At 32.0% G+C, this 12,703-nt stretch overlaps 2 protein-coding genes across 5 annotated transcripts in view; one reads left to right on the forward strand and one right to left on the reverse strand.

Annotated features, from left to right (window-relative positions):
• Nucleotides 1–12,703, forward strand: part of Fas1 (fasciclin 1 Fas1 domain-containing) — a 294,183-nt gene that overhangs the window by 181,447 nt on the left and 100,033 nt on the right. For all 4 annotated transcript variants that reach the window (XM_086904462.1, XM_086904439.1, XM_086904455.1 and 1 more), the window contains exon 2: nt 2,545–2,680. In XM_086904462.1, the coding sequence (XP_086760588.1) occupies nt 2,545–2,680 (136 nt within the window). The remainder of the gene's footprint in view (nt 1–2,544; nt 2,681–12,703) is intronic.
• Orc3 (origin recognition complex subunit 3) overlaps nt 1–12,703 on the reverse strand; it is a 116,636-nt gene that overhangs the window by 88,688 nt on the left and 15,245 nt on the right. The window lies entirely within an intron of this gene.

Consider the following 12,703-nt stretch of genomic DNA (forward strand, 5'->3'; position numbering starts at 1 on the left):
GAACTGACAAATTTTTATAAAATTTTGAATATCTTCCTCTGAATGACGCACCCTTCCCTATGAAATAAATAATTCATCGGTCGAGTAAAGAGGGCATTGAGGAAGAATTTCTCGATACGTTGACAGGATTTTCAAGCCGTTCGTTAATCGTTTGAAATAAATGTGCACGTAGGCGATGAACAGCACGATGACGCCTGTAAACGTCGTTACAGCTGCCCTATTTCCGGACCCCTGGGACATGCTAATTAAACTGGCTAATAGACGGTCCGGCCTTGGCTGGCCATCAATCGATTTAACTACAAATTCAATTGAACCTTACTTATTGGACGGGAAAAATAATTACTCGCCCCAAAGGTACTTTCTCGTTGGATAGATTCAGATTTTTACATTTTTCCCGCTAAATTATGCTCGAGCGGAAATAATTGTTACGTTTTTTTTTGTCGTATTTAATAAAACGCACACGCGCGCACGTGTATGTAAATTCCAATGCAAATTCCGTGTCGAGAGATTTGCAATTCATTAAATATTTTTGAATATTTCGTACTTAAAATGTTAAAATTATTTTTGTGTTTAAAATATTAAATATTTTATATAACGTAACTATATATATATATATTAAATCTCTTTATTCGCGATATTTTAAATATTTTTTTTGCACAGTTTAGTTAAGAAAGATTAATTATATTCAAAATGGTTACTGGGAAGGTGTAGATTAGAAAGTATGTTGTTCGAGTTGAAGAAAGTTGCAAAGTTTGTTGAAGTAATATGTTTTTGCTCACAAAGAAAACGTTGTAATTCATGGAACTGTATTCATATAAGAAATGATATCAGCGATTTTGAGAGAGAAACTTTGACTCGAGTGAAGTTTGAAGATATTGAATTTCAACAGCTGTTGAATGAAAATCAAACGCAAGCACAAAAGAAGCTTGCGGAACAACTTGGAGAAAGCATTGGCATCCAGAAAGGTATAATAATCGATAAAGTTTTCTAAAAGCATAGAAATCGTTTAGAAAATTATTATACAATTATATTGATGGAATATAATAATGTATAAAAATTTATATTTATTTAGTCAGAAGATGTTTTCTTATATGATTTATAATTTTCAATATAATATAATGCATGAAAGAAAAGCTTTGGCCAATATCTTGAAACTGATTTTCTTGAAATTATACATCTAAACGTCAGAAGAAGAAGATTTTCATGATTCGAAGATTTAAAAAATAAAAGATCGTAGATCTCAAAGTAAACTAAAGTTGTTTCAGCAACAATTTGATATGGCGATGCGAAAGCTACATTTTGCTTCCTCATCATGAGACAATTTTCAAAGAAAGAAACGTAAAAATTGGATGGAATTCTCTAAAGTTATGAATCGCTCGTAAAAAAAAGTTTCTTCAACCTTAAAGTTTGCTCTTTTAATGGTAATTGAAAAATTTCATTTGTATAAAATTCATATTTCTTTCATTCTCTCTTCCTTTATTACTCTTTCAATTAATTTATAATATATCACGTTTCGTGATACCATTATAAACGAATACAAAAAGAAATAAAGCAAGATTAAATCCAAAATTAAAATATTTATAAAAATAACTCACATCTCTTTCACGGCTTTCCATCTTTATAACTTTGCAGCTTTATGCAAAAAGAAAATTCCTAACCTCTACGCGTTACCATTTTATATAATGACATAACCTCAAAAAACGTACCAACAAAAACTTGATGGGCCGACGGCGGCAAGCAGGAAGCATTTGACGGTCTCTGAAACTAAAACGAAAGATAACCCCGGGAATTACGTTATTATCTTTAGGGAAAAGGACACGCTTTTCCACGGTTTTTTCCCCTTATAAAATTCCCCATGTTCCCCCAATCCTTGTTCGAGAAAGAAGAGGCAACGACTCCACGGACGCCGAATTATTATATTTTCCATGTTTTGAGTTTCGCGCAGGGTTAATTGCGCATTGATAACTGCTAACGAGCTTCCTTTGTGCAAATTTTCGGGGAGACGAAAGACCCGGGCAAATTTCATTCGACACGCCGGATTAAAACGCTTTCGCGTGGACGTGGAACGCGAATTTCGCTAATTCGCCATGCACAATCGTACGTTTAATCCGGCGTGACTCGACTTAGCTCCACGTATTAGTTCTCGTGCTATGATACCCGGAGAATCGCTCGTGACGGGAAATCGATGGGGAGGGGGAGGGGCTTTCTTTCGTTTGTTCTGCTCGTTTTAACGTGACAGTTCGTAATTGAAGGATTTAGAAGAAGAAATGGCAAACGAGTCCTCGCCCCAGTTCTTAATACTTTTAACCGTATTACTTCTACGAACTGTGAAAATTGAATCTAAAGTTTCGCGAGGATTAATATTGCGATAATAGGAACACGTTGTGGAATAATCGTGGTTATCGTAGTGTCACATTGAATTGAAGGAAGGAGAAAGATTAATGGATTGAAATCAATCAGACGATATTCAGTGCGATGTGTAGTTTATGAAACGTGAAAAAAAAAAAATCGCAATAAAACTATATGATTGTCTTTTTTTTACAGTTCTACCAGTTGTTGGAAGCAAGTCAGGTGGCAAATACCACGCTCACGTATCGTCACGTGACGGTTTTCGCACCTACAAATCGAGCCTTCCAAAAGTACAACGGAACTACGAAAAACTTGGTTCTCTACCACATGTGTAAGTAATTCTCGTATTTTTATCACGTTCGCTCTAAGCTTTTTACGAAAGCTCAAAAAACGTTTATTTCGTTCTGACAAAATAAAGAAAATGAAATGGTCGCGTGTTTTTCCCCCGCTTAAAAGACATTTAACTCGAATTATCGACACTTACGAAAACGGAATAATAAATTTTCAATTTTAATAATAATAATAGAATGAATAAAAGATGATTTTACTCGAAAAAATTGTCGAATCGTTCAATCTCTTGTGTTTCAAAACGAATTTCTTTCAAAAGCTCACTCGAGCCCATTCTACGTCTTCTCGTAACCAAATATCATTCTCAATCAGTGCATAAATCCCACGAATTCCGAATTTGGAAACCTCTCTCTTTGATCTCCCCCCAAGATATGCCATATACACGTGCCATATATGCATGAGGGTGTATATACACATTATCTACCCATCGTATGTCTGCATATCTACATGTAAAACGACGATGGATTTGGCCGCAACCGGAGGTCTGATTGAAAATACATCAAATATGCACAGGAGTGTGGCTGTAATTCAAGGATACCGCACGTTCCGTTGCATTTGCTATCCCACAATTGCAACATCCTGTGCATTTAGACCGGTAGTCACCTGATTCCGTCCATCTTCGAAAATGTAGAGGTGTCAAAATCGTGGTGCAACGTGATATATTACCTTCGTGTACCGTCTAGTGTACCTACTCGTATATCTTGCGTTCCACGCTTTGCTGCCCGTTAACTACTTTTTAATGGTGTTAATATATGCAGTTCCTAGTGAATTTGATTGTTTTTGAGATAAAAATATGTACGGAGATGATATTATTGTTCTGTTAATTTTAAAATTATTTATAGAATTTAAATTTTCGATTCGGCGATAATAAAATTTTGATTTAATATATAATAGAAAATAATATGTAAAATAAAACGTATATTCATTTTGGCACACACTCTTTTTGCAATGAAAGTAATGTTAATAATGAAATTTATAATCGTCAATTACAGTCACAAATCTTATTAATCGAAAATAATCAAAATTTATTTATAACGAAATTTAATATTAATTCGTAAATTAAATTAATATATAAATACAAGCTGAGTAGAAATACCAGGACGCACAAACAATTCATCAGATCTAGGCGAAAATTTTATTAAACGTCACTTCTGAATCAGATTTTAATTAAGATTAATATCTGAAGAATACTCGGAAATTTCCTTTATCTGTTTGCAGCAATTCGGAGCGTTATCAATCGTATTGTGACCGTGTCACTGGTATTAATCCCATCGGAAGTCCCTGTTCGTTTCCCCAAAGCCGTTCTTCCTTAGTTAATGCAGCGTTACCTCTCCAATCTCGCGCCGTTGCACCAACGCTGCATTATAGCGATTTACAGCATTCGACCAATCCCTCATAGCAGCCCCACGCTGTGTCAGAATGTATGGCACCGCCACGCTCCCCTGTCAATTATTGAGAGCGATCCGCGTGGATACCATGTTGACAGCTCGGCCGATCGATTAGTGACATCCAACGCTCTTAATCCGGACAATTATCCGTTTGTTTAATATTATATACGATCGTTATCGAACCTTCAAATCTTTGAATAATATCGTGATAATACTATTTCTAATCCCCCTGATTGATGAATTGTAATTTTCTAATATAATCGGTGGCATTCTCATTTTGTTTGCCGAAGAAAATTGTTAATTAAAAATAATAGTGACGATCTCTAAGAAAATACTTTTGAATCGTGATCGCATCTTGTGTGATTGTCATCTTTTGTGATATAAAGTTGCTTGAAAACCTTTCTCTCTTCACGCAGGATAAGAAAATATCTTTTGAATTGATGATCCACTATTTTTAAAAATCCTCTCTCTTTTTCTAACGCAAGGAAGGAAGAAAAGGTAAAAATAATAATGACGATCTTTTGAGATCTTTCGAGCCAAAAATTTGCATCGTTACAAGTTTAATTAGAGTCAATCGATTAGCTCGCGTTCCTCGATAGTTGTCGTACAACGCGTTGCCTGCGTCAACAGAAGGAACATTTCCTAGGCAGAGACGAAGGAAGAAAGAGGGACAGGGATGAAGCGATTTCCCCTTAGACGATTGGGTAACACGAGCATAGGGAGAATTTAATCGTGTGCGGTCTCGATTCCATTCAAGCTTCGAATACGGCTGCTATGGTAGTCAACCACCGTGAAGGATAGCATGGTACTCTGATTGTCAAGGATCGATCAGTTCAGGATTGAGAAGTCACCGGAGACATAACTATAGACCGTTGACGTTATGCAATTGTTTTGCATAAATAATACACGTGCAAAATGAATGGCATGCACAATAGAGTGACAGGTTTCGTTTTCTGTCTATCGATTTTATTGGATGAACGTTTTTTCTTTTTTTTTTTAGAACAAGTGGTTATATTCTATGCGCTACATTGGTTGAATATTCATCGGTGATGATGTCGTTGAATGAAGATTATTTAAAATTTATATGTGTCTAATAAGATAAATGAATTTTATCTTATTTTGTAAAATATCTTAAATTGAAAAGTACAAAGAATAAAATTCTGATCCTTCGCTATTTTTCATTAATTTTTCTTCAAGATATTGTTTTCTATAGAATAACCGGATTATCTATAAATCAATTATCTATAGAATAGATCACAAAAAAAACGAGAATATAATATTGAAATTAAATTAACTTAGACATCACTCTCGCGTAGATAATATTTCTATTTTTAATTAAAGTTAGATGCAAAATGGAAAAACTTTCTACAATTTCCTCGAAATTCTTCGTGAACGAGTGCATTTCTCGCAAACAACCTCTTGAACAAAACTGGAGAACATAAAAAAAAAAAAAAAAAGAACAGAAGGAAAGAAGAAGAAGTACTGGCACGTAGATACAATAAATCTTCGATTTTATAGTCATATCCGCTTTTACACAACGATTTCCTATATTCAACCGCCCCTTCGTGACCCGGAGGCATTTTCACGATTGCCTGCGAAGAAAGTACGCGCGTGAAGGAAACAAGGAATTAAGAAGGGCGTTGCCGTTTTATGAAGAAACTTCCTTTGCGCGTTTAAGACGCCTCGAGCGTCGAAGGGTGGGGATGGTGTTCGGATTTTCCCCGAGTTACTCTTTGAACGACAAAAATTTCATTCCCGACTCAATCTCGTTATTGGATGACGAACTTCTATCTAACAATTTTCAATAATTTTATTCGAATCGTTATTCCTTTAATTCGTATCGAATTCGTTATAAAATCAGGAGGAATATATTTTTATTGCGATATTCGTAGGTATCACTGCTAAATATGATATAATGAATAAAAGAAGAATATTTTTTCGAATATTTTTATTATTTTAAAGGTATATAAATTTTCTGATACAATTTTATTTAAATATTCATGATTTATACGCGAAGCTTTATTTGGTTCAACGGAAGAATTATTTTTATACTATCATTATTCAACCGTAATTTTTTATTTAGATTCGATGGACGAAATTATAAATTTCGACGATTTTATTTTAAGCACATTTATCCGCATTTCATTTATAGGGATGATCATTATTTCCACGTCATATTTTAAAATATACAAAATAGCGAAAAATTCGTATATTTTAAAGATACAACATTTTTTAAAAAGTAATTTTAACGATTAAAAACGTCATCATTCATGTTAGAAAAATGAAATCTTTCAAAAATTTAAAAAGAAAATTCAATGAAGAATTCACAACTAATTCAATAGTAGTACGTAGCAAAATATTCGGTCCAGTTGGTTAAATAGTATAGCAACATCTATGATCAGACAAGTGGAATAAAACGATATCAAGTCACGCGAGTGGAACAAATCAACGTTTTACGAGACAAGTAAAATAGTTTCATAAATGAACTTTTTCGATCGAAAAAAGATATAAAAGAATGTTCTTAAACTTCCACAAATCGAATAATTCAAAAAATAATTATATTATAATATACGTTACTTAAATATTTATTCTTCAAATAATTTAAATAATCTACTTAATATTTATGATATAATAATCTATCAAGAAAAAAATTTATCTGTCCAATACTATCACTTTCATAATTTGCAAAAAATTATGCAAAAATAATTGTTGAAAAACTTTCAAGTTAAAGAAGAATTAGCTATTTATACGCGTCTACTAGCCTCGTAAGATGTACAAGGGGAATAGATAGCGACCTTCATTAAGTCTCCTTCGTGTTTAATCCACGATGAATGCCGGCGTCGAGGGATGAAACAAGGGTACATTCCCCCTTGCGTGAAGAAGGGTACCTATGGATATTCGCAACCTTCGTCGCCGGCTGCCAAGCCGAGCCACTGACGGATAATCGTCATTCACAAGGAGGATTTCTTTTTAGACTCCCTTCTGACTTGCCCCAAGTTTAGACACCGAACCAACCCCTTCGAATACTTGAAATACTCGAGGGCCTTCTTCGTGGGGTACGAGAAACGTGGCTCGATTAAGACATGAAAAAACTTTCTCAGTTGAAGAAGAATCTGCGAACGACAGGCGAATTTTTTTCAAATGGAAGAGTAGTCGAAGTTTTAACACGTAATTTGTGAAACAAATAATATCCTGATATATGATTTTGATACGAGATAATGTGAAAATTGTAATTCCTTTGAAAATTTTACTTTATTATTATTGTAAATTATTAAAAATTATGAAATTATAAATTGTTAAAGAAAATCTAAATTTCTATGGGAAAACTTTTGTACTTTTCAGAAATACAAAATTTTACTGAGTTACTTGTCCGAATTGTTTGTAGCATTTAATTATTTTTGTTTGTTTTAATGTGTTTGTAATAGTATAATCTCGATATACGAAATGAATCATTTGCTTTAAGTATTCGATATTCATTGTGAGAGTAGGATATCGATTTATACGGCTATAAATGAAGGTACAGGGATGATAGCTCTCGTGGTGGCTATTGTTCTACCGTAGTCTATTTAACATCGATATTGCTCCGAGACGAAATATCTTAGTTACGATTAAATGTACTGGTAAGTTATTACTTTCGAAAGAATGCGTTTTACTTTATTCCAAAGGAAATAGATATTCAATTGGAAATCAATAGTTTCATGAATATTATAAAAAAATATATTATAAAAATTAAAAAAAGCAGAAAAATTAAATATTCATTAAGAAGTAAAAAATCGAAAATTTTAAATAAGGAGGAATTAAGGAATTGAATAAATTCCCAAACGAATATTTTAAAAATCAAAGAATCGAAAAACGATCAACTTGATCAATCCTCTTAATAATTATTTTTCCAAATAAAAAAAAAAAATTACAGTTCTAACTAAATCCTTAAACGGATTTAAAATTAGAGAGACACAGAAACTCGCATCATAAATATTCACCGAAGAGAAGGATACAATAACACCTATTATCGATGAAAGATTATACAACCCTCTTCAATGACTCACCCCATGCAAAACTAAAATACACGTAATCAAAGAAATAACAAGAATTCTATACGATCACGAAACAAAGGGAACCAACACTTGTTCGATGTAATGTATCCTTTGAAAAAGTTTTACGACGAGTTAAGAAGAAGATTGGAAGAAACTTTTGGAATTAAAGGAATAATTCCAATAAAAAAAGAAAAAATTCCTAATAATTATTTCATCCAAAGAGAATCATATCATCTAAAAGTTACTATTGCCCGTTGAATGAATAAAGAATACCTATGCAAGAATATTTATAAGTTATTTCTAGGACAAATATACGAACGTTATCCCGAATAGAAGCTAAACGTTCCTCTGCTAAAGCAGAAGGGTGGCTCTCGTAATATTAAACACGCTTCGCGTGTCGGTAAATTTACCCATAGAAAGTTAGAAAACTGAGAAACGAGGAAAGAGAGATTGAGGCCAGGTTTAAAATAAGAGAAACGAAAAGAGACAAGAGGTACACGAGACAGGCGACGAAGGGGAACGCGAACTTTGGCCTTAAGGGGTAACTTAACTGTTCGCGTGAAACTTAAGAACAGTATATAGAAGGAGAGACGGTATAGGAAGCGAAGGACTTTGGAGAACCAAGAAGGAGAAGCTGGTTACATGGTGCTCGACGTAGCGGAGAACAAGCCGGTTAGGTCTGCGACACATCTTGCGGCTCTTAGCCACAGGCTAACCTCTTTCCCTCCTCTCTCTCTCTCTCTCTGAAGTCTCTTTGCCTCTGTTTGTCTTGTTACTGACTCGAGAATTTCAAACTCGTTCGACCGGGCGAAATCACATTGTAATCAGACCCATTGTACCGGAAAATCTTCTATCCACAGCACAGTTAATTAACCAACGTCAGCAGTGCGACACGTGGTGTGTTTCGTGTTAGACTATAGAATTGATGGGGAACGCGTATTCCCGAGGTGTTTATGTTTTAGGTATTGTTTGATTAATGAAACGTAGATGTAGTTTCGATGGACCGATATGTTTTCCTAATAAACTGATGTGATAACCATGAACTAGTTTCCTATACATATATATAAGTATAGGATGGATTTCACATTGAGTTTTGTCAATATTTTTCGATATTGGGTTAGAAATTTACAGTCCTCGAAAGAAAATGTAGTGTAGATAGAATCGAGATAGATATTGTTTGATTAATGAAATACGGATACTATTTTGACACATTGTTTTCCTAATAAACTGGATGACAAGATATTGTTACTAATTCGAATTATTGTATAGATTTTTATGTATAGCTTAATTCAGCTTAGATTGGATTATTGGTTGTCTATGTATCTTTCTTTTTTTATAGAAAAAGTGATTTTCCAGCGTACAGTTTAGATATTTCAAGTGAATTTGAATTGAATTGTACATTACTGCACGTCTCATGTATTTGACCTGGCAAAATATAAATCGTGAAAAAAATTCTCATCATGAAATTTCATAAGTTAAAATTAGCACGTGCAATCATTTATCGTACACTGTGTATATCATTTTTTAAATTTACATAGTGTTTTGCATTTAATCTGAATAAAAATATAAATTTGTATAAAACCAACATCGTATTACGAGATGTAATCCAGTTTATGAAATGCTAGATAATTAATGAATTCAGAATAAAGCATTCATATTGAAACAGATATATACGTAAAAGCGAAAGTAATTTAGTTTGTATTGTAAATATTTAAACAATATTTAATTATTTATATCAAATATTTTATTCAAGAGTTACATATGTTAATTAAACTAAATGCAATTTTTATATTTAATTTTTATCTCATTCTATACAACACTCTACAATTTTATAATTCAAAGTAAAATGAAAAATAAACAAACAATTCTATCACAATTCTATCATTGTAATATTACAAGTCTTTTTCCCCACACAAGTATAGTAAATTATTTAAATTAATTGTCTATTAGAATTGGTCTCGTGAATTTCTCCAGAGACCGCCCAAGCTGTTTGGCGTAAATAATTGAAGGCAAGGATCACAGAATTCGTTGAAATAAAACGGCTGAATCAATATTATTCGGCTTGAGGCAATTTTTCAAAGAAACTTATCGTAAGAACGATTCGATAAAAGCGAAGTGCAACCCCGGCCACCACTTATTGACAAGTAATTCCGTGAGTTACGATCTCTACCATGGTAAAATAGTAAACAAAGAACTTGATCGAAGTTGGCGCGCAAAAGAAACATCGTTTTACGATCAATTTTACAATCTCTACTTTTGATTAAATAACAAACCGCGACGGTTGGAAAACTGGAATCGTTTTAAGAGATATCTTTATATTTTATTTCTATTTTATTAAATAACCATCGAATAATTTATCAAAGTTATAACATTCATTCCTTTGAATCCTCTATCTATATTTTTTGACACAATTTATGGTTATACAAATATTTTGTAACGAAATTGAAGGGATGATACAAAATTTCTTCGTTAATGAATCAAGTTTTGATAGCAAAATAATTAATTTGAAAAAACAAGAAATTTCACGAAAAAATAATTGAATCTTGTTAATAGAAATGAAAATCAACTAATTGGACTATTTTTATAGTTTCAATTCTCTATATAAAAATTCTCTGTGTCAAATAAATAAGTCATAAAATTATTAAAAATATATTCTATGTTTTTCCTCCATTTTTTTGTTTTCATTTTCAATTCAATATCAATTTTAATGATTCCAAATTCCTCTTTCTATCATTTTATTTTCATTCGTCGATTTTAATCGATCTTATACATAGTTCTTATTTAAATCAAATTAAGTTCTAAGATTAAAAAAGAAACAAATATTTTCTAATTAAAAAAGGAAAATTTATATGAATATTTAAACGTTATGATAAGATATTATCATATTTTTCCTTTTCATTTTCTATACTCTGAAAACATTCGATCATAAAAAATCGATCATTATGTATTCATATTTATCTACACCAAAAACATTCGAGAAAAATATTAATTCGTTCAAACAACTCGAAGATATCGCTTTCTAAACTGACAAATTAATAACTGGTTGAAAGTTTTCATCGAATAATCTGGTAACAATTTTTGAAGATAGATATTAAATGATTATTCGATTTAATGAAGAAGGCCGAGCGTGCCTAACCACTCTGGAAAGTTTACAGAAATTTTGTACATCGCGAAAAGTTTCACAATTAGTCTTGGAAGTTTCATAATTTTGCAACTTTGCCCGTTCTTGTTTTGCTGCAGCACATTAGTGTGCTCGGTTTAATTTATCATTTCACCTCCACTTGGAACTCAACTTTCTCTTCACCATTCTTTTCATCTTCGCTTCTTTCGCCTTGTTCCCTCCCTCCTTTCTTTTTCTCTTCTCCTCTTCTCTTTCCAGTTTCTTCTCTCTTCCAATCTCGTGCACCGCGGTGTTTACAAAAACAAATTAAATCTCAATCTTGGCAAAACCGATATTGGTAAAAATAAAATTTCATACGATACTTGTATAAACCTTGTAATTTGTAACTCGTAATTGGATATATCAAAAAGGAAATGCTTTTAAATGCTTTTTTTTTTTTTTTCGATATTTATAATTTTGAATATTTGAAGTGTAAGAAAGATTATAAAATTTGTGGAGTCTTTGATCCATTAGTAATAATTTTACAGTGAGTTGTTTCTTACTTGTGTACATGAAAATGTAAGTTGAATAAATTAATCATCTTAAAGGTATCTTTTATAATAATAAGAATTTCCAATAATAATAATTTCTTTTTATATTATTATGCGTGTGAAACATATTTTCTTATTGCTCAAAAAAAGATATTCTTTTATAATATGAAAAAGAATTTCTATATATTAAATATCCATTGTTTCTACTACATCATAAATTAATTATCTTGTTCAATGTGCATTATAATTAAAAAATATTATATAATTGTGATATTCTTTTTTCTCTTCTCTGTTCTTTCATTTTCTTCCTCATTCATTTCTTTGTGTAAAAAATATATGTACATATCGTTATTGTTATAATCTATCAAGTTTACAGTAATTTTTGTTATAAAGTTAAATTTAATCTCTTAAATTATTTCCGAATATTTTTATTTCTCCTCGAACTTGTTCCTGTTTATCTTCTGGAAGGTTCATTCGTGGAAGACAATTTGAAAGTAATTTCTTATGCTTTCTATTAACTCGAAACGTTCTTGCTAGCAAAATATTTAGCGTTATATCAAAATTGAAGTGCTCATCCTCCTTCCAACGTTCTTCGAGTGTGGATGTTTCTCGACGACACGTAATTTCGCCTTCTAGTGTTTGTGTTCTTGCGATGACTTGACGTTTCACGCGACATTTCAAGCTTACGCTTAAGTACACTAGCGCATTATCGATTTCCGTCGACGCTCTCGACGCGTATAGATTTTAAATTCTATTTAGCCGTATTTTGAAAATAAATATTGCATTCTATAAATCTAATATAACAATAAATTCTCAAATTTATTTATTTATTTTTTTGACAAGTTTTTTATCATAAAAAACTTTTTGTTTTGAAAAAATTTTTATTCATTTTTCAATTTAGAGATTATTTTTCTCGCTATATATCGTTGTCAA

The sequence above is a fragment of the Apis florea genome, unplaced genomic scaffold (assembly GCF_048593485.1).
Source record: "Apis florea isolate Af1SG1 unplaced genomic scaffold, ASM4859348v1 contig_1615_pilon, whole genome shotgun sequence".
Taxonomy (NCBI): domain Eukaryota; kingdom Metazoa; phylum Arthropoda; class Insecta; order Hymenoptera; family Apidae; genus Apis; species Apis florea.